The following is a 22,775-nucleotide window of genomic DNA, read 5'->3' as shown; positions in this document are numbered from 1 at the left end:
CTTAGATAACTTACCATTTTCTTTGCACTCTTCTGGGGGTTTAGCCTTTTTCGCAAGTCGTGGATCCAGCCATGATGTTGTCTTTGTGTTATGGCTGAAAAGAAAAGAGATCACTCTGAACAGACACATACTGAAAGGAATCAAGTTTATTCCTTAAGAGGAAAAAAAAAAAAAACAGGGTTAGACCAACAAAATTGCAATCGATACACTTAATTTGCTTACTGGTTCTAAGTAGCCCTGAAGGAGGTGTAAGAGTAATTGTGCAAGGCAGCTGTAAATTTGGCAACCTCAGCTCCCTGTCCTCAAAGCAGCTATTTTTATTAAAATCAACTAGAATGTTGCCAAGTTAACCTCATTGAAAATGCAGAACTCATCCAGAGCAAAAGGAATTTATTACAAATACAGGATTCTCCAGTTGGAAGAGCACAGGCTGCAGGCTCTGATACTATTTCCTGAGTTTTGCAAAAGAATTATTTTCATCTTAAATCTGTCCTTTTCATAAACAGTTGTTTTGTTACTCTTTTAACTACAGAGTTGGCAGAGAGAGTACAAAAGTGATGCAAATTATAGCATGTTCTTGGGATTCCTACATTTTCTCAAAAAGTGATTAATAGCAATTTCATTAACCCACATTTAGCTATCTTCCATCTAAATACTTTCAATCCAGCTAGGGGGTAAAAATGCTTGTATTCTAGCATTTCTGAATGGAATTTCTGGGAATTATAATTTTTAATGACAATTTTGTTTTAAAAAAGCGATCTCTGGGAAGTCTTGCCAAAAATTTAAAAAGCAAAGGAGAGATGTTTTTAGAACAGTGTCTTTAAAAGAGGTTCTGGAATGACCTGCACTGGAATCATCTGGTGGATTTAATGTATCTTCTGGATCCTCATAGAACTACCAAATCAGAATCTTTGAGGTGAGGCTGCAAAGTCTCCATCTTTGGCTAGCATTCCAGGTGATTCTTATACATGCTGTATTTGAGAGTTACATTATGAATGAACTACATTATGGTTATGAATGGCTCATAATCATACAGTGGAGCTAAACTATTTGCTGTGAATAGCTGTCTCACGTTATCTCATCTGTCAATGGACAAAATACCAAGGACGTGACATTTGTGAGGACTTAAAAAGAATGATCAAAGTCACAGATGTAGAAAAGTGAGGTTTATATAGAGAAGAGTTAGAATGTAATATGAAAGGGAAAAGTGGAAAATAGGTTAGAAATATAAATTAAAGCCACATAACAGAGATCTTTGAACACAGTTGTAAGGACGTCAAAATTACAATTATGATGTCAATTCACATGTGCTGTCTCTTTCTTCAATGAGATTTAAATATATTTTATCATATTACAGTGTTAGCTAAATAATCTGATGAACCAATCTGCACTTAAAGCACAGTTCAGATAAGTCTCCCAGGTAGCATTATTTAATAGCAAACATCTAGAAATTAAGTGCCTACTTAATGAAGGGAATTTCAAGGCAGGAAGGAGGAGAGAAGGGGTTCAGGAGGGCAGTGAGCAAATGATTCCAGAGTGTTAAAGTACTCTTTAAAGAGTGTTTTCTGGACGATCATATGTTTGCCCAAGTGCAGAGCCATCTCCAGTCTGAGAACCTAGACATTAATATCCTTGGGTCATAAAGTTTCTGCTCTTAAAAAACATTCCCTTTTATTTCTGACTTACATGTGGGATAGAGAGAAAACACTTTCCAATCATTTTCTTCATACTTAGGAACTCCTCAGTAATTGATCTTTCTGAGCAGGACTCTAATAGATCTGATGAGATAAAGTCTACGAATTTGGTGAAATTATAAATTGTTGGGAGGGTATGCTAGCTTTTATTTTCCCCACATGTGACTTCTGTAAAGTAGTATCTCATTCTGGTCCTGATTTGTAGTCATATCAATATCGTCTAGTCTTTTCCTCTCAGTTAAAGACTTGATGCCTATGGACAGAAGGGGGATTATGACTATCCTAATGTGAGGATAGTGGCACCGGGTTCAGTGCTCACTGGTCCCGTTTGAAAAACAAAGTCACTGTAAAGATGCTCTTTATAGATATGCCTCAGTTCAAAGTGTGTATATATATGTGTGTGTGTGTGTATGTGTGTGCATGTGTGTGTGTTAATGTCTATGTTTTTATGTGCTAGCAAAAAACGTGGGAGGTGAGCAAGGAAAATAAACTTCCCTTCTATTTACCCACACCTGCTTCTTCCAAATTCTTCCCCTATTTTGGAGCAAAGTCATTTCTAGGTCTCTAAGATGTATTCACAAGAGTACACACATCTTCAGATAAGTATGAAGGCGACATTACTAAGCCACTGCAAGCAGTCAAATTACCATTTCTATACAGCTCCAACATGGGTCTCTAATACTGTTCAATTTAGTAGAGACTCATGAATTTCCCATTTTTCCTGAGTTTATATAAAGCATTTCATTACAGGATGATTTTTTTCAGGTTGAACTAGCATTAACAGTGCGTCACTCTAATACATTTTGACAGATTGAGTCTCTTATAGTTAACAGCATTCTTAGCTGATCCTCTGAACTGATTCTGAAAGAAAGTGGGTTGTAGTTACCTCCAGTAATTGTCACAAACATCTCAAGAAGATACAGCACGGTATTTTCCATGAGTGGCTCTCACAAGCCTTGCAATTTGCATGCTTCTTTAAGATGCCTTACAAAGGGGATATTTTTAGTGCATTTGGGAGACAACAGACTAGATGGCTTTTCCACTTCCTTAAATTATATAATTTTTAAACCTCAACAATTCCACTTGAAAATAAGATTTGACATTGGGCAGGAGATCGTGTAAAAGGGGACCACTGAGGGATTTTTCACAATCTGCACACCATCCTTCCTCGAGTTAAGAATGTGATTTCTTTAAAAAAAAAAAAAAAGTGATTTCTTGTCACTTTCATTACTAGAGAAGATGCAGCTGCAGGACACCAATTTTCTGCTTTCTCCCAAATTGTGAGGAGCATGAATGACAAGAAGGTAAGATGCTAATGCTATATAACCCTGTATTTCAATACTAGTTTCTTCAACATAGACACATACACATATATAGGCTGCCTTTGCAAAGAAACTTTTTCTAGTTGAGGAATGAAATACATATTTTCCAGGAACTTTGAATCATGGCAATATACTACTCTATGTATTTATATGGTTAAAGTTAATGCAATGATTATGAAGAGTAAGAGATCAAGTGGAGTCAGTAGCTATTCAAGTTCTGTCACTGTCATATTTTAAAACCTAATGAAAACCTTAAAAAATGGTATATCCAAAAGTCTTTGATGTTAAACTATCAGGAGGACTGGAGTAAACCAGAAGTGAATTTTCATTCAGCTCTGCAATTCTAGTTTAAATTCACATCAGAATGGCCTTGAAGACATGTGATAGGCTGACTTGTGATGAATTTGAAATTTCTGGATATTTTTTAGGTTTAACCTTTTCCAAATTGACAAAAGCAGCACAATAAATAATAACATCTTATCTGCCAAGGAAATAGTCTTCTCATACAGAAAATGCTTCCCTTTAACAGGAAAAGCTGCTGACATTATACCATACCACTGCAAAGATATTCTTATTATCTTGTAACATTTCCTGATTGCCTATTTTGTCAGGCTCTGTTAGAACTTCCATAGCATCACTTCATTTAATGCTAATGAGTCTTTGTGGCTAGTATTTTTAACTCCATTTTACAGAAAAAGGAAGGCTGAGAGAAGATAAGTGACTTGCCTAAGGATACACACCTAGTACATGAAAGTAAAAGAGCTGGCATTATACAGATATATCTGATTCCCAACGCCAAGTTTTTTTTTTTAATGATCTGAAACCAGAGACATAATAAATCCAAAACTTTGCTTTTTATACAGAGATGCTTTATTTCACTCTCTTGGATAATAGTTAAAGATCTTTTTCCCAGTTTCACAGCCAATGGTTTACAAACTGAGACTTTTATCTCTGAGACTTTTATCTCCTCTGTGAGAATAGTAATCACTGATTAAATTCCTTTGTGTTGAGTGCCTTATACTTGGTATTATATTAAATTGTACATGCATAGCTATATTATCACTAAAAATATTTTCTCTTTATAAACTTGAATTCTCTATTCAAATCATTTAAAATCAAATTTGAATATTTTTTCCAGAATAGTCTTACAATAGTGATGTATATAATCTACATGTGAATATTGAGTTGTAGAGGTTATAAAGAATTAGGTTAATAAAAATGTTTTCAAATGAGCAGAGTATTTATTAGGAGTAAAATTTTCACACAGGTCATGCCCACTCTATCCTCTATTCTTTTTTTTTTTTTTTTTCATTTACTCTATGTTTTTCCAGTTGGGCTCAAACCTGTTAATGGTTTCCTAGGTATAAAAAAGGCTCAATGTTTACCCAATTCAAATCCAATTTTAAAACAACTCCTCTTTTCATTTTTCTCTTCATTCTGTTTTCTTTTACTCTTTTCTTCCTACCTTTGTACTGACACTGAAATCAAAATAATATTTTCACTACTGCACAAATACTAGGTGGCATTTCATCAACTAAAATTTGATTAGTGGATAAGAAACTTTTATTATCGAATATACTTCTTTCCTTTGCTCCGTTTTCTTTAAAAAATAGTAACAGACTTAAAAACAATGATAAACACATTGAATTTTGAAAGTTCTCCAGAAAAGCCAATTTTGAATGTTAGTTTTTATTAGATAAACTGCATTTTCATCTTGGAAAATACTACCCTGGAAGAATAAACAGAGATTGAACTCAATAATATTTGACAGCATGAAACATAGTAACAAGGTAAACAAGGCCCAGATAAATATTTTAGAGTCCTCTGAGCGATTTAAGATGTATGTGAGTGTTAAAATTCTAGTAGTAGTCACATATGTTCAGAATCAGGAATAACCCAGAGATTACTGGCTGCATTTTATATATTTTTAAAAATTAACATTAATTTTTAAAGGAATATAGGTATTTACATTTCATATAATAGTCAATAAAGTCCTCAGATTGATAATGTTACTTTCTGAAAGATTTTGTCTTCCTTCTTGATCATTATTTCAGAAGGAAGAACTGGTGAACAATGACTGGACACATCTAATTGATAACTAACAGTAGAAGCTTTTCTATTTAAGACTTTCATTGTACTGCTTAATCTTTTCTATTTATACATCGATAATCCACATAAAAATTGTCAATGACCTTTACACTGGTTATCTGTTTCCTAAATAATATTCCTAAAATTTTGTTAAGCACATGAATTATGAACTTGTCATCATATTGCCTTTCATATATTTAGAATACCTTTTTAAAAGAGGTTTTATTATAAATTTATCTGGGATATTATGAGTGTTTGTTGCAAACTATTTTGTCTGAACACTTATTTTCTGTCTGGAGACTGCACTAGAACCTTGTACAGAAAAAAATATTCAATATATCTACTGCTATTGTAATACAAATAACAGAGAGTAAGCAAAGACCAGATGTTGGTATACGCCAAGCCTAGAATGAGAAAACATTTAGGCTTTACCAAAAAACCAACTTTCCAGTAAATTTCTAAAATATTTTGTTTTCTTTCAATAAATGAAAGTACTAAATTTGTTGAAAATGAGAATTGGTGATTTACTTAAAACTAAAGGACATATAGAAATAGCAACAATGGATGAAATAGATTGTGTGTCTTACTTAGAATTTAAAAGAAAATTCAACCTTGACAAAGATTTGGGAAAGCATGTATATCCAAGACATTTTCCATAGGTATGATTTTCAGTTTCAAAAGCTCACTTTTAAAAATCTATTATTTAAGATGACATAGTGTTCACGGCCATTCAGGAAGATGTTAGTAAACAAATAGGTTCTTGTTGCTGTTTTGTTTTTTGCCAAAGCAATAGCAGTCTCTTTTATGTCACTAACTAAACTGACTCCCAAACAAAGAACTAATTTAATGGGATTCCCAAAGCATGTCAATCCAGATTAACCCTGTGGCAGCAATTCTTTATGGAATGTTTAGCCTCTGGAATAGTAAATTCTAGCTGAGAAACTTATAAAACAAATACTATTTGTAATATAAAAGTCTGTTTTTTCCTTTTTTTTTCGCCGGTGCATGTTTACATATTGGAAGTAGCATGGGATAATGTCAGTGGCTTTGCAGGGTCACAAAGCTGTAAGACCTTGGGAATGTTAATTTGTCCAAGGGTTCCTCAGAATCTCATGTATAAAATGGGAGTACCTCAAATGCTTCAAAGGGTCGTCAAGAGTTGAACACTACTGAGCGACTAACACTATCATACAATATATGTAAAGAAGGCACCGTGGCAAATTAGTTAACAGCAAGGACCCTGGAGCCACATCACGCCCATGAAAATATGGAAATATGAATGTTGGCAGTTTTATTGACCACAGTAACCCCAGGGTTTAATAAAATAGTTCCTAGAACAGAGGGTGTACCCAATAAATATGTGTTGAATAAATGAAATCAAAGCATCCTGGCTTTGTCATTTCCTGGTTATACGACCAAAGGCAAGGTGCTCACATCTATAAACTTTAGGTTCCCAAAATAAGAAATAAATGAGCACAGTGTAAATGCTTAACATATTAGCTTTACTGTTAAGTAAGCTGAACACAGACTGCAAAATGTAGGCACTAAATATGTAGTAACTATTATTATTAATTTGAATGTACAATTAATACACTATTTAAAAAGATAATATTAATGAAGAAGATATTATGAGTTAAGGAGACTATGGTTTTAACCAATAGTATACACTTGAAAGTCTTTTAAAAATTGCTAAACATAAGACATTATAGGGATTTTGTGGCTCAGTGGTAAACAATCCGCCTGTCAATGCAGGAGATGTGGGTTCCATCCCTGGGTCAGGAAGATCCCCTGGAGGAGGAAATGGCAACCCACTTGAGTATTCTTGCCTGGAAAATTCCATGGTCAGAGGAGCCTGGTGGGCTATAGTCCACGGGGCTACAGTGTCAGACACGACTGAGTGACTGACCACAAGACATTATAAATGCTTTAAAGCCATGCTTGGAAGAGTGCATTCTCTGCAATTTAAAATTCTGTTGTTTAAAAATACTTGTTCAGATACTCACCTTTTCCCATTAAATATCACTGTAAGTGATAAAAGGAATCTGCTTTATAATTCAACAAAAGAAGGAGTCTTGAAGACTGTGGGAAATAACTGGCCCATTTGTTCAATATTGAGAACAATGATAAAAATTTCCCTCATCTTTTAATTGTAGCACTTGTAAAGACTGAGACATATAAACTACTTGGCAATACTCAATAAATCAATAATTATTTTAAAACATTGCATAGATGACAAAAATTAAATTACTCATTACCTTAACTCAAAGGTTTTATACACACACACACACACACACACACACACACACACACATATATATAAATACATATATAATAAGGAACTAAAGGGGAACCAAAGAACAAGAAGGGGGCTAAAGAACATCTTGATGAGGGTGAAGGAGAGTGAAATAGCCGGCTTAAAACTAATACTGAAAAAACTAAGATCATGGCATCCTGCCCCATTACTTCATGACAAATAGAGGTGGGAAAAGTAGAAGTAGTGACAGATTTCTTCTTCTTGGGCTCTAAAACCACTGTGGATGGTGACTATAGCCATGAAATCAGAAAATGTTTGCTTCTTGGCAGGAAAGCTATGATACCCGTAGACAGTGTGTTGAAAAGCAGAGACATTACTTTGTTGATGAAGGCCCGTATAATAAAGGCTATGGTCTTCCCAGTGGTCACATAGTTATAAGAAAGTGAAAGTCACTCAATCGTGTATGACTCTTTGAGACCCCATGGACTACCCAGTCCATGGAATTCTCTAGCCAGAATAGAGGAGTGGGTAGCCATTCCCTTCTTCAGGGGCTCTTCCCAACCTAGGGATCAAACCCAGGTCTCCTGCATTGCAGGCGGATTCTTTACCAACTGAACCACAAGGGAAGGCCAAGAATACTGGTATGGGTAGCCTATCCCTTCTCCAGTGGATCTTTCTGACCCAGGAATCAAACCAGGGTCTTCTGCATTGTAGGCAGATTCTTTATCAACTGACAGTGAGAGCTGGACCATAAAGAATGCAGACTGCCAAAGAATTGATGGGTTTGAACTGTGGTACTGGAGAAGACTCCGGAGAGTCCCTTGGAGTCAAGGATTCAAACCAGTCAATCTTAAGGGAAATCAACCCTGAATATGCATTGGAAGGACTGATGCTGAAGCTCAAACTCCAGTATTCCGGTCATCTGATGAGAACAGCAGACTCATTGGAAAAGTCCCTGATGCTGGGAAAGATTGAGGGCAGAAGGAGAAGAGGGCATCAGAGGATGAGATGGCTGGATGGCATCAATGATGCAATGGACATGAACTTGGGCATACTTCAGGAGATGGTGAGGGACAGAGAGGCCTGGTGTACTACAGTACAAGGGGTTGCAAGGAGTCGGAAATGACTGGGTGACAGAACAACAACAATATTTTAATACATATTTAAATGAACATTTAAGCATAGGTAGAATTCCCTTCTACTCAGAAATGAAAACTGACCTTTTCCAGTCTTGTGGCCACTGCTAAGTTTTCCAAATCTGCTGACATATTAAGTGCAGCACTTTAGTAGCATCATTTTAAGGATTTTAACAGCTCCACTGGAATCCCATCACCTCCACTATCTTCAGGACCATAAATAGCATTAAATAGCTTTAGGACCATAAAGAAGGCTGAGGGCCAAAGAATTAAGGCTTTTGAACTGTGGTGTTAGAGAAGATTCTTGAGAGTCCTTTGGACAGCAAGGAGGTCCAACCAGTCAATCCTAAAGGAAATCAGCCTTGAATATTCATTGGAAGGACCAATGCTGAAATTGAAGTCCCAATACTTTGGCCACCTGATGCAAAGAACCAATTCATTGGAAAATACGTTGATGCTGGGAAAGACTGAAGGAAGGAGGAGGGGATGACAGAGGATGAGATTGTTGGATGGCATCACCAATTCAATGGACATGAATTTGAGCAAACTTACATGCTAGCAAAATAAAGCTCAAAATTCTACAAGCCAAATTTCAACAGTATGTGAACCGTGAACTTCCAGATGTTCAAGCTAGATTTAGAAAAGGCAGAGGAATCACAGATCAAATTGACAACATCTGTTGGATCATCGAAAAAGCAAGAGAGTTCCAGAAAAGCATCTACTTCTGCTTTATTGACTATGCCAAAGCCTTTGACTGTGTGGATCACAACAAACTGTGGAAAATTCTTAAAGAGATGGGTATACCAGACCACCTGACCTGCCTCTTGAGAAGTCTGTAAGCAGGTCAGGAAGCAACAGTTAGAACTGGACATGAAACAATGAACTGGTTCCAAATCAGGAAAGGAATACATCAAAGATGTATACTGTCACTCTGCTTATTTAACTTATATGCAGAGTACATCCGGAGAAGGCAATGGCACCCCACTCCAGTACTCTTGCCTGGAAAATCCCATGGACAGAGGAGCCTGGTAGGCTGCAGTCCATGGGGTCGCTAAGAGTCAGATATGACTAGGCGACCTCACTTTCACTTTTCACTTCATGCATTGGAGAAGGAAATGGCAACCCACTCCACTGTTTTTGCCTGGAGAATCCCAGGGACAGGGGAGCCTGGTGGGCTGCTGTCTATGGGGTCTCACAGAGTTGGACATGACTGAAACAACTTAGCAGCAGCAGCAGAGTACATCATGCGAAATGCCGGGCTGGATGAAGCACAAGCTGGAATCAAGATTGCCAGGAGAAATATCAATAACCTCAAATATGCAGATGACACCATCCTTATGGCAGAAAGTGAAGAAGAACTAAAGAGCCTCTTGATGAAAGTGAAAGAGGAGAGTCAAAAAGTTGGCTTAAAGCTCAACATTCAGAAAACTAAGATCATGGCATCCGGTCCCATCACTTCATGGCAAATGGATGGGGAAACAGTGGCTGACTTTATTTTTCTGGGCTCCAAAATCACCGCAGATGGTGATTGCAGCCATGAAATTAAAAGACGCTTAGTCCTTGGAAGGAAAGTTATGACCAACCTAGACAACATATTAAAAAGCAGAGATGTTACTTTGTCAACAAAGGTACGTCTAGTCAAGGTTATGGTTTTTTCCAGCAGTCATGTATGGATGTGAGAGTTGGACTATAAAGAAAGCTGAGTGCCGAAAAACTGATGCTTTTGAACTGTGGTGTTGGAGAAGACTCTTGAGAGTCCCTTAGACTGCAAGGAGATCCGACCAGTCCATCTTAAAGGAAATGAGTCTTGAATATTCATTGGAAGGACTGATGCTGGAGCTGAAACTCCAATACTTTGGCCACCTGATGTGAAGAACTGACTCATTGGAAAAGACCCTGATGCTGGGAAAGACTGAAGACAGGTGACGGAGTGGATGACAGAGGATGAGATGGTTGGATGGTATCACCGACTGGATGGACATGAGTTTGAGTATGCTCTGGGAGTTGGTGATAGACAGGGAAGCCTGGCTTGATGCTGTCCATGGGGTTGCAAACAGTCAGACACAACTGAGTGACTGAACTGAACCAAACTAGTAGATAGCGAAAGACTGGGAAGCTTATCATGCTGCAGTCCATGGGATCTGCAGGGACCAAACAACTCAGAAATGAATATATAGGGTCCTTTTCCTCTGTTTGACTTATTTATGTTTTATTATAATATTTGTTTCATTGGAGACAAAATTCAGTGATGTGTAATGGCATCACCAACTCAATGGACATGAGTTATGAGTTGTAGTGAAGGACAAGGAAGACTGGTGTGCTGCAGTCCATGTTGTCACAAAGGGTTGGACACAACTTAGTGACTGAGTAACAAAAACAATGAGTATATGTTAATCTACCAGGGACTCCCATTACTCTAAGCAGCTCTCACAATATTTTTACCAGAAGTGTTTCCACTGGTGTCAGCTCTCTTCAGAGAGAGCTGTAATGTCTAATTTTCCACCTCTTCTACACTTCCTTTGGTTTTGCCTTTCTCTTAAATTACTCTACTTTTCTTTTTCTTTTTTTATTCTGACTTTGCTTCAGAACTGCAAACTTTTACATTACAGATAGTATTTATTTTATAAGTTTCTTGGCCAGAAACTCTGGGACACATCAAGGCTTAGTCCCTAGCAAATCCTAACGCCCCATCATGGTCCCTCTCCTTTGCTTCTCCTGCCCTACCAGATTGTTTCCACAGGGCTTTTTCAGCACGGACCCTATCCAGGTAAGGATTCACTGCGGTATCATCAGCGAAGATAACCTGTGGGTTGAAGTGTTGATTTTCTCAAACGTAGTTAGGAAGGAGCACTCCAGAGCAAAGAGTGAAAGTGATCTGGAGGAAGTTACTGAGAAGAAGGTACAGCAGAGCTAACCGCAGGCCCACAGAGAAAGGAGTAGGCAGCACAGGCTACAACAGTGCGAAAACGAGGTACCAGGTGAAAAAGACACCGCCTGACGCCTCCCTGCTCCGTGATACCTGAGCTTGTATCACTGAGTCTTACGAGTCAAAGTAAGGTGTTTGATGGCAGAAAAGACAGATTTCAAGCTGGTCCAGGATGAAGGGTGGGCCAGGGGATACCTCCATTCTGTGAATGACGTATTTAAGCAGGCATCTGCCCCTGCCTCCGATTTTAATCACTTTCCCATCACACTCTCACTTCAGCCTTTACTCCAGGCTTCTTCCCCCTCCTTGACCTCTGGATGAATCTCCCTTAGCATTAACATTCATGTTGCAAATGAAATCATCTCCTCTTTTTTGTTTTAATTTTTCAGCTCAACACATCTCTGCTTCTAATACTTTCCCTCATCTTTCCCTACAGTAATAGGAAGAAGATAAACAAACAAAAACCTCTGCTTGTCTTTCAAAAGTACTAATGATCAAGCAAAATGAGAATGGGGCCATCATTTCACACGGTTTTCACCAACTAACATCTCTACAGTAGGTCTGGGCATCATCTCCCTACTCCTAACACATAAAGTATCTGGTTTTTGTAATGACAGTTCTTTTACCTGGAATGTACTATTTGCCTAGTACCATCTTTTCAAGTCTACATTATTTTACCTTTCCTATAATGCTTCCTTTTATTACTTAAGTCTATGCTAAGTGTATCTTCACTGAAATTGTATCACAAAATTCAGAAATGAGTGGTTGACTAATTATTTTAACTATCCCTCTTATTCTTTCTTCCCCAGTGTGACAATAAATTTAAGACCAGGGACAAACTCTAATGAGTCTTTTGATTCTGATACTGGATGACTGACTAGCATTGTAACAGAATCACTTTGGTCCATTCTCCCAAGTCTTGACAGAGCCTCATCATTTACTATAAACAACAAATGCAGCTTCTGTCTTATGAAATCTCTTTTCTCCACAATCCCCAAATCTGACACAGTTAAAAGGGGAAAGTTTATTTTATAATCACAAAAAAGGAGGTTTTTACAACTGCATTATTGAAAGCACTGTAAGGAAATAGTTCTTCATCAACTTGCCATGCTGTTTTTCTTTTATTATTTCCACATAGTCTTACTCCGCCTATATTATACAATACAAATGTGTGGGTAGTCAGTCTCCCTGTTCTAAACAACTGTTCTGAACACCAATGTGAGACCTCACATGTAGGTTTATACTTTGATTTCTGGTCTGCAATGGTGCTATGCTAAGCTTAATGATAACAAAATTATGTTTTTGATATAAATACATTCAAACATCTAAAAAATTCTGTATGACTTTCTCTTTCCCAATTAATTGATAAAAGGATGCTTATGGGTCATTGATTGTAGCCATAAGAAATATGCAAGAGAGTTTTATTCTTTTTCTGTAACTCATAAGATTTGTCAAAAGGTGAATGGTAGCAATGTATTTTATGCATTTCTCATCCATGTTGGAGTCAAGCAGAGCACCAAGTAATTACCTGATTATGTATTCCCTTGGCCACATGTTATAAAGTTTTCATGTGAAAATTAAATATTGGCATGTGGTAACATTTCAATTTCACAATTGAGTTCTGCCTATGGAGATCTAAGTCACAAATCACTCCAGGTTTGGAAAGAAAATCTAGTTTTAATATTTTTTCTGAGTAATCAAGAGTTTACTTTTTTTTTTTTTTTGAGTTTACATATTTTTATCTACTATCTGAACTGAAAACTTCAGATTCTGTTAATGTTTCCTTCTGAGTCTTCTACAGCTTTGAAGGAATAAGGGTTGTTGTTCATTTACCATATTTTTAGTTTTTTACCTTTCTAATGGACATTTTGATTGTCTCATGCACATCAACAATTTAATATTTAGCCACGATCTTCAACTCAGGGGGTTAGAAAAGTTGTTCTACTCCAAAAAGATAAAGAAAAGGAAAGTTAGACAATGCTGTTAACAAAATATATAAAAACTGAGTTTGGGGAAAAAACATCCCCAGTGAAAGGAAAGATTAAACTGAGTATGCATCACTAGTTAGTTCAGAATTAGCCCTTCATTTTCCTTGGTAAATCATAAAAAGGTAAGCAATGAATAGAATGGGATATAATAAAAATAAATATGAGAATATTTTAAGCGTTTGACCCTAAGGTCAGCTGTCAATAAAATCATGTGTTTGGTATATACTATATATAGTATACCAAAACTATACCAAAACATGATTTTGGTATACCAAACTATACCAAACACATGATTTTATTGACAGCTGACCTTAGGGTCAAATGCTTAAAATATTCTCACTTGTGATTAGCAAGTATTTGGCTCTCAATAGTTGGCATTCAATCAAACCACTGGATATGATGGTGGAGGTTTCCAGCAATTTCATTTAAAAGATGGGGATTATCTCATTTGAGCTACACAGATGTCTTAGAAGGGTAGAGTAAGCATTTCCTCCCTATTTCCAATTCAAAAGTAACATCACATGGATATTTGCCTCCTCAGTCATGATTGCAACAAATTTTACAGTGGCATTGTTTAATTCATTATTTGATTTATAGCTGTAATCTAGAATCTTTAGCTGGATCAAGGTGCCATCCCATTATTCTCTCACAAAGGTAATATCACAATCAATAAAATTCAAATTACTCTGACCCACCTCTCCATCTGTTACATCATTTATATACTGCTATGATCTTTGTGAAAATGTTCAGAGAAATGTGTGAGACTCACTCAATGAAGTAGACTTCACCCTTCTCTGTATAAGCCATTTCCCAGTTATCAGGCAATGGGTCCGATTCCTCATTCTCCTCAGGTTTAGTTGGTTTCGCATCATCCATCTGCTCCTTCAGCTCCTCGGGCTGACTATACCCTGGTGCAGGATAAGGCTGGGAGGGTGTCTCCCCTGAGGCACCTGCGCTCTTATCTTCAGGTTCACTGGATTCTACAAGAGAACAAGGGTACATGGTTAGTCACTCCAGCCACTGTAACTTTTGAGTGAGTATGGACTATGCTCACCAGGGAATAAGCTCTCTGAAAGTTAACAGTAAAAGCATAATTGTAACCACCTCTGAAAATTATCAGTAGGCCTATCTGAGTTCCTCTTTCACTCATCATTCTAGTCTATTCTTCAACTCATTAAACCTGATGACTAAATTGGAGGACCATATCATTATATAGGTGTGGTAGACAGAGCAATGAATCCCTAAGGATGTCTGTGCCCTATGCCCTGGAACATGTGATTGTTACCTTATGTGGCAAAAGAAGATTTGCAGGATCAATTAAATTAAGGGCCTTGAGACTGGGAGATCACCTTCAGTTATTCAGGTGGACTTGCTGAAATGACAAGTGTCTTTACAAGTACAAGAAGAGGGCAGAAGAGGACTATAAGAGGGAGATATGACTATTGAAGAGAAGCATTGGCCAAAGAAATGCATTGTTGCTGATTTTGAAGACAGAAGGGGCTCCGACACTAGCTAAGAAGTGTGGGTAGCCTTTAGCAGCTGGCAAGCAAAATCATGGATTCTCTTCTAGAGTCTCTAGAAAATAACACAGTCTTTTAGAAATCTCGATTTAGCCCAGTGAGACCTATATCAGACTTCTAACCTAAGAGCAGTATGATGAAAAATATGCACTGCTTTAGGCCACTCTTGTTGTTCAGTCACTAAGTCATGTTAATTCTTTGCAACCCCATGGACTGTCCTCCCTGTCCTCCACCATCTCCCAGAATTTGCTCAAAATCATGTCCATTGAGTCAGTGATGCTATCTAACCATCTTATCCTCTGCGGCTCCCTTCTCCTTTTGGCTTCAGTCTTAAACCACTAGATGTGTGGTAACTTGTTATGGCTGCTATAGAAAACTAATCCAACAGAGCAAAAACTGAAAGAAATGTACACTTTAAGAGAAATGATAAAATGCTTGGAGGATCCAAAGGATATCAGATGTTGAGACCCAAGGATATCAACTTGCAAACAATATGAGATCCAGAATGAGGAATAGGAACACATGGAGAAGAAATAACAATTCAGTAAAAATAGACTAAAATTTGTCTAAGATGAAGAGACATAGGAGTCTGCCAATTAAAATGGATCACTAAATCTGAGGCCAAATTAATGAAGCATACATTTCACCTAAACACATCTAGGTGAGCTTTCCAAACTCCAGTGTTAAAAAGCAACTTTACCAGCTTCCATACTGAAGAAACTTACCCCAAAAAAGAGGAATAGAAGATCATTAGACCTTTCACTTGTAATAATCAAAGCTCAAAGATAGTAAGATAACATCTGTAGTAACTTGAGGAAAAGAAAAGTATAGCAGCCCAAGAACTTTACCAAAATATTATTCATCTATACAAAAGAAAGTCACTCTTAAACATGCAGAAGTTCTGAATACATATCACCCATGTATCCGACCCAAGTATTTCTCAGATGCTACCAGAAGACAGCATCTGAAAAACTATATCATGATGATTAAATCAGAGTATATATCTCCAAGTAGGGAGAGATAAGGAGAAGATTTTTTTTTTTAATTTAGAAAAAATAAACCCTGCATAATATAGTTAAATTAAAAGAAGGATGATCATATTTCAGGAAACTTATAATATTTGTTAAAGACAGATTCTTAAAAAAGAAGAAAATATTATATTGAAAATTCATTACTAGCATGTGTTTTAAATCTTACCTTTGGAAAGCTCAAGTTCAGAGAAATTTCCTGCAAGGTAAGAAGGCAGTTGGAAGAGAAGTCCAAAGGGGAAATGTTTAGATTTCAGATATTCCTTGGTTCATTCAGGGATTCAGCACCACTATATTTAGGTTTCAGACTGGGGTGTGGTAGTGTACAAAGAGGGAAACCACAGAAAAGATCAAGGGAGCCAAAAGTAGAGGTGGTCTGTGGAATACTTTAGTTTGGAAATTTGGGAGGAATGTTTCCTGCAGAGTGGCTCCAAATTTCTATCAGGGTGTCAGAAATAAGTGGATGAAGACATTTGGCAAGTACTACTCCGAAGACTTCCCTTTGACGTGGGCATCACACAGAAGTCCAAGTATGCTCTGGTGGAGACTTGGAAAGTGGCTGAGAATAGAGAACCAGTCCACCTGCAGTGAGGATGATATGACTTCTTCACAGCAGCAGGCATAGTGGGGATGGCTTAACCCAGAACTGGAAGGAGACACTACTGACATAACAATGTCAATGTGGCGATAAGACAGCCCTCTTGGAAACAGGAAATTCCACAACTGTTTGGGAACCTAATTTATAACTATTAACATTTAAAAAATATACAGATACATATATGGTCTGCCTCAGTAACCCCAGTTTGAGAAACATCCTCTAGAAATAAAGGTGGTAGTATATAAAGATACTTAAATAATAATGCTTACTCTACCAGTAAATTTGTCTGTGGTAGCAAAGACCTGGAAATGATTTGGATGCCTATCAATGAGAAAATCATTAAATAAATTGTGGTTATCATTACCATGGAAAACTACGTAGTGTAAAGACCTACAACCTGGAAAAGATGCCAATCATTATTGTTTAAAGAATAATCTAAGTTGAAGAATAATGCATGTGCACTATTAATTCTGTTTTTTAAAGTAAGCAAACACCAAGTTAGATACATATATAATTTGTTTGTAATCATAAGACTATAAAAACAAGATGGAAAGATGTACAATAGATTGTCAACTTTGAGTAAACCTAAACAGTAAAATTGGATGGAAGGGGGAGTTTTTTTTTACATACCTCTGTATTAGTTAGCTACTATTTTTATAACTTTAAAATTAATAAAGGCAAATAAGATGAGTAAACTAAAGTAGAATGTACTTATCATCTTAATCAACAGTGTGGATCAATTTTTTCCCTGTGTGTGTCAATCTCAGAGAGCAATATGAAGTATCTTTAGGAATTAGGAAGATAAGAACATTTTACAAGTTTTTGTTTCCTTGTAAAAGAAGATTTTATGAAAATAATATATTTATGAAATATATATGAAAATAATATATTCCTTAGTGATGATTTCCTTCCACCTGATTCTCCATACAGACTTGACCTTTGTAAACTGTTCAGGAAAGAAACAGTAAGAGAAGGGACTCTCCTCTTTAGGTTCTTCGTTATACCTTATTACAACATGTAATTATCAATATAAGAAGCATACTGTTCTCAGTTATTTCCAAATGTCATGATGCATTTGAAAAGTGAAGATGCAAGGTCATGATCTGAACATATTCATTTATTCAATGTTCACTTTACTTATTAAACACTCAGTTAGTGTCAGGCACCAAGGACAGAAAAGCAAACAAGAAAGGCATGATCCCTGCTCTCACAGAACTTGAAATATGTCAAGATGTGTAGTCTTTAATCAATTTTAAGTGTGATGAATGTTACCAAAGGGAAAGATGAGATCTCATGTATATGCATTTACTTAACTTTACATAAAGAATCAAGGAAAGCCCCTTTTCCAGTGTGCTAACAAATCTGAGGCTAGAAAATGGAGTCAAGAGACTTCTTTCAGAGGAAGGAAAAGGAGAAAGAAACAGACAAGCAAGGAATGGATTAAGCCTTAGGAAGCATGCTCAGAATTTGGAACTGTACCCGGAGAGTAATGAGAAGGTACTGATGTGTCTTAATCAAGGGGATGACACAAGTAGATTTTCATTCTCCATAAAGACCCTTCTAGCTATTCTGGGGTTTGACAGTATTAACAGTAGATATTCACAGACCAGTGGGGAGTTATTTTTTTGTGATTGAGACAAGAGATGATGGTGTCAATGGCATGGCTCTTCTATGAACTGAAAAATAAAATTAGAATGCAGATTTGATATGACTAAACAAATGGACAGATAAGGGCAAATAAGAAGTCATGGTAACCCCAAAGGGGGAAAGCAGTTCACTGGGCTAAGCGCTACGAGAGGAGCAGCAGGACTCTGTCAGGAGGGGGAAACCAGTGGGTATAATTTTAGGCACAAGAGATAGAGGTTCATGTCAGACTCACATTGGAGATGTCAAGTCAGAGAGTTCTTAGGGAATCCATCAAATTTAAAAGACCACAGCACATGGCTAGATGTGGGCCTCCCTTGTGGCTCAGCTGGTAAAGAATCTGCCTGCAATGCAGGGGACCTGCGTTCGATCCCTGGGTTGGGAAGATCCTCTGGAGAAGGGAATGGCAATCCACTCCAGTATTCTTGCCTGGAGAATTCCATGGACAGAGAAGCCTGGAGGACTACAGTTTGTGGGGTTGCAAAGAGTCACACCCAACTGAGTAACTCACACACACACAGTAAAGCACTGATACTTGTTCAGGTCACAGCTGCACTTAATCCCAGAAAGTCTTCAGTTCCCAGGAGGTCCCCCTTTTCACTCTGAAAAATGGAGATGTCAGTAATTATATTTATTAATGTCCCAGAGATCACTGAGCCAAGTTCTCCCAGTTTAACTCATTCATTCATTCATTCCTTTATTCTTATCTAACCAATCGATTGCTACATTAGGAAACATGAATTTAATATCTATAGTGTGCAAGATACTTAACAAGAGTTTAATGGGGGAGAGAAAAAACCTATTTTAATCAGGTTATTAAGAATTGGTTTGAGAGGGAAGTAATAAGCAGCACTTGCTTTCTTTATCTGAACAAAATAAGAGAAAAAAATGAGTAAAGCAAATGTAGAATCACAACATTTCCCACATTGACTGCTCTTAAAGGCTAATCTAGGGATGCAGTTTATGGTGCCAGTCAGGGCTTCTGGTGAAATGTAGACTCAAGCCAGCATGCCCACAGACAGTACTGAACTGGGGCAGGTTTCCCACACAGACATAGAACCTGTTTCTGGAAGAGCCATGCAGAATATTCAGAGGGATTTAAAAAAAAAAAAAAAAAGAGGAATTGAGCAAAGCAGGCCCAGAATTATCCTTCAAAGATGTACCACTCAGAGAAGTCACTCTACCTCTTTTGGGCAGAATAAGTCAAGGAACTGGTAGAGTACAAATTAAGTACCCTCTTTGATATGCAAGACAACATAAGGGGTGGAAAGGACGTGTTTCCTCACAATGGATAATGACATAGGTACTATCACAGTGACTTAGTGAGGGATACTCAACAGAGTCCTACCACAGTGATTTAGTGGGGGATACTCAATGGCACAAAAGAGCTGCACACAATATTCTAGGGAGGTGACCGGACACACGGAAACAAGAGTACCTACGGCAGCTCTCTGAGAATCTCCGTTACGTAACAGTCAGCAAAGACAGAAACTGACATCATATTTCCTACCTTATGTACCAGGAAAATTGCATTAATTCATTAATTAAGCATTTGTCGAGACCTTGCTAACTGCTAAGAATTGGGCTAGGCAGTGGGCAGTTAAGGAGACTGTGGTTCAAATTGTCTGTATTAGTGTGCTAGTCCTGTGATAACAAAATAGAACAAAACTGTATGACTTAATACAAATTTATTTTCACAGAAACCCTAGAACAAGTGTTCACCAGCAGGTTATGCTCCCTCTGAAGGTGCTACAGGAGGATCTGTTCCAGGCCTCTCTGCTGGCTTCTGATTATCTCCTGGTTTATAGCAACATAACTCCAATCTTCATATGGTATGCTCCCTGGATACTTGTCTAATTTCCCTTTTTGAAGGACACTTGTCATCCTCAGTCAGGGGCCCATTCTACTGATCTTCCATTTTATTAGTAGAACTAATTACTACTACTACTTAGTTAAGATAGCCTCATCTTATTTCCAAATAGGAAATAAGTTCATTTTCTGAGATTTTGGTGGGCTGGACTTAAACATACAAATGTTGGAGGGAGAGGACACAATTAAATTCATTAAACAGTATATAGGCAAGTTTATCTCACAATTCACTGAACCGATATTTATCTTGTCTGGGACTATAAATTATTGTTTCATGCTACATTACAATTGTTTCCCTGCTTAATAAGGAGAGTAGAATTTAACTTCATTATATTTTAGATAATATGTCTTTCTTCTGGCTTGATATTTAAAAAAATCAGATATGTTGAATATTATATAAGTAACTGAGAAATAATCCATTAAGATCAGAATGGACTTTTAAAAAATAGAAATTTTAAGTTCACAGCAAAATTAAGAGAAAGGAACAGAAATTTCCAACATACTCTCTGACCACACAAATGCATTTTCTCCCCCATTGCTACTCCTCCACAGCATGGTACATTTTACAGCTGACGAAACTACAATGACATCACTATCACTCAAAGTCCATAGTTTACAACAGGGTTCACTCCTGGTGGTATATATTTTATGCTGCTGCTGCTAAGTCAGGTCAGTAGTGTCCGACTCTGTGCAACCCCATAGACCGCAGCCCACCAGGCTCCCCTGTCCCTGGGATTCTCCAGGCAAGAACATTGGAGTGGGTTGCCATTTCCTTCTCCAATGAATGAAAGTGAAAAGTGAAAGTGAAGTCGCTCAGTCGTGTCCGACTCCTAGTGACCCCAGGGACTGCAGCCTACCAGGCTTCTCGGTCCATGGGATTTTCCAGGCAAGAGTACTGGAGTGGGTTGCCATTGCCTTTTCCATGTATATTTTATGGGTCTGAACAAATGTATAATGACACATAGCCACCACTGAAATATACAGGGTGGTTTGACTGCTCTAAAAATCCTCTGTGCCCTGCTTTCATCCCTCTCACCCCTCTTGGAAACCACTGATGTTTTCACTGTCTCCATAGTTTAACCTTTTCCAGAATGTTATATAGTGTATAGGACTTCCCTGGTGGCTCAGACGGTAAAGCATCTGCCTACAATGCGGGAGACCCAGATTTGATCCCTCGGTCGGGAAGATCCTCTGGAGAAGGTAATGGCAACCCACTCCAGTACTCTTGCCTGGAAAATCCCATGGACAGAGGAGCATGGTAGGCTATAGTCCATGGGGTCGCAAAGAGTCGGACACGACTGAACGACTTCACTCACTCACTCATATAGTGTATAGAGTTGTTTCAGATTGGCTTCTTTCATTTAGTAAAACACACTTAAGTTTGTTTGATGTCTTTTAATAGTTTTATAGTTCATTTATTTTCAGCACTAAATAATATTCCATTGTGTGGATATATCTCAATAATAAACTTTTAGTAATTAGGGATGGGAAAGAACAGATTTTACCAAGGCATATGTGTAGCCATTCTTGCTAACATTCTTCCCCTCTCATGAAGTTTAGCTTAAAATTAAATGCATCCAAATGTGCCCTAACACAGATCTCCTATGTGTCAAATCTTATAAACCTTAGACTATTTAAATTCTAAGGAGAAAGAGGCAAATAACCCCATGCATGTTTTTCTTTCATAGTGGTTTGAAAGTATTTCTTTCTTTTTTTTTTTTTTTAATTAGTTGGAGGCTAATTACTTCACAACATTTCAGTGGGTTTTGTCATACATTGATATGAATCAGCCATAGATTTACACGTATTCCTCATCCCGATCCCCCCTCCCACCTCCCTCTCCACCCGATTCCTCTGGGTCTTCCCAGTGCACCAGGCCGAGCACTTGTCTCATGCATCCCACCTGGGCTGGTGATCTGTCTCACTGTAGATAATATACATGTGTTCTTTCGAAACATCCCACCCTCACCTTCTCCCACAGAGTCCAAAAGTCTGTTCTGTATTTCTGTGTCTCTTTTTCCGTTTTGCATAATAGGGTTATCGTTACCATCTTTCTAAATTCCATATATATGTGTTAGTATGCTGTAATGTTCTTTATCTTTCTGGCTTACTTCACTCTGTATAATGGGCTCCAGTTTCATCCATCTCATTAGAACTGATTCAAATGAATTCTTTTTAATGGCTGAGTAATATTCCATGGTGTATATGTACCACAGCTTCCTTATCCATTCATCTGCTGATGGGCATCTAGGTTGCTTCCATGTCCTGGCTATTATAAACAGTGCTGCGATGAACATTGGGGTGCACATGTCTCTTTCAGATCTGGTTTCCTCAGTGTGTATGCCCAGAAGTGGGATTGCTGGTCATATGCAGTTCTATTCCAGTTTTTTAAGAAATCTCCACACTGTTTTCCATAGTGGCTGTACTAGTTTGCATTCCCACCAACAGTGTAAGAGGGTTCCCTTTTCTCCACACCCTCTCCAGCATTTATTGCTTGTAGACTTTTGGATAGCAGCCATCCTGACTGGCGTGTAATGGTACCTCATTGTGGTTTTGATTTGCATTTCTCTGATAATGAGTGATGTTGAGCATCTTTTCATGTGTTTGTTAGCCATCTGTATGTCTTCTTTGGAGAAATGTCTGTTTAGTTCTTTGGCCCATTTTTTGATTGGGTCATTTATTTTTCTGGAATTGAGCTGCAGGAGTTG

At 37.6% G+C, this 22,775-nt stretch overlaps 1 protein-coding gene across 1 annotated transcript in view; it reads right to left on the bottom strand.

Annotated features, from left to right (window-relative positions):
• The window catches only part of MAGI2 (membrane associated guanylate kinase, WW and PDZ domain containing 2), a 1,406,679-nt gene that overhangs the window by 445,533 nt on the left and 938,371 nt on the right, over nucleotides 1-22,775 (bottom strand). The window contains 2 exon segments of the mRNA XM_043462935.1: nucleotides 15-94; nucleotides 14,178-14,388. Of these exon segments, the coding sequence (XP_043318870.1) occupies nucleotides 15-94; nucleotides 14,178-14,388 (291 nt within the window).

Source organism: Cervus canadensis, chromosome 3, assembly GCF_019320065.1.
Source record: "Cervus canadensis isolate Bull #8, Minnesota chromosome 3, ASM1932006v1, whole genome shotgun sequence".
NCBI classification, from domain to species: domain Eukaryota; kingdom Metazoa; phylum Chordata; class Mammalia; order Artiodactyla; family Cervidae; genus Cervus; species Cervus canadensis.
The sequence above is the reverse complement of the archived record's forward strand: the minus strand, read 5'-3'. Positions and strand labels throughout refer to the sequence as shown.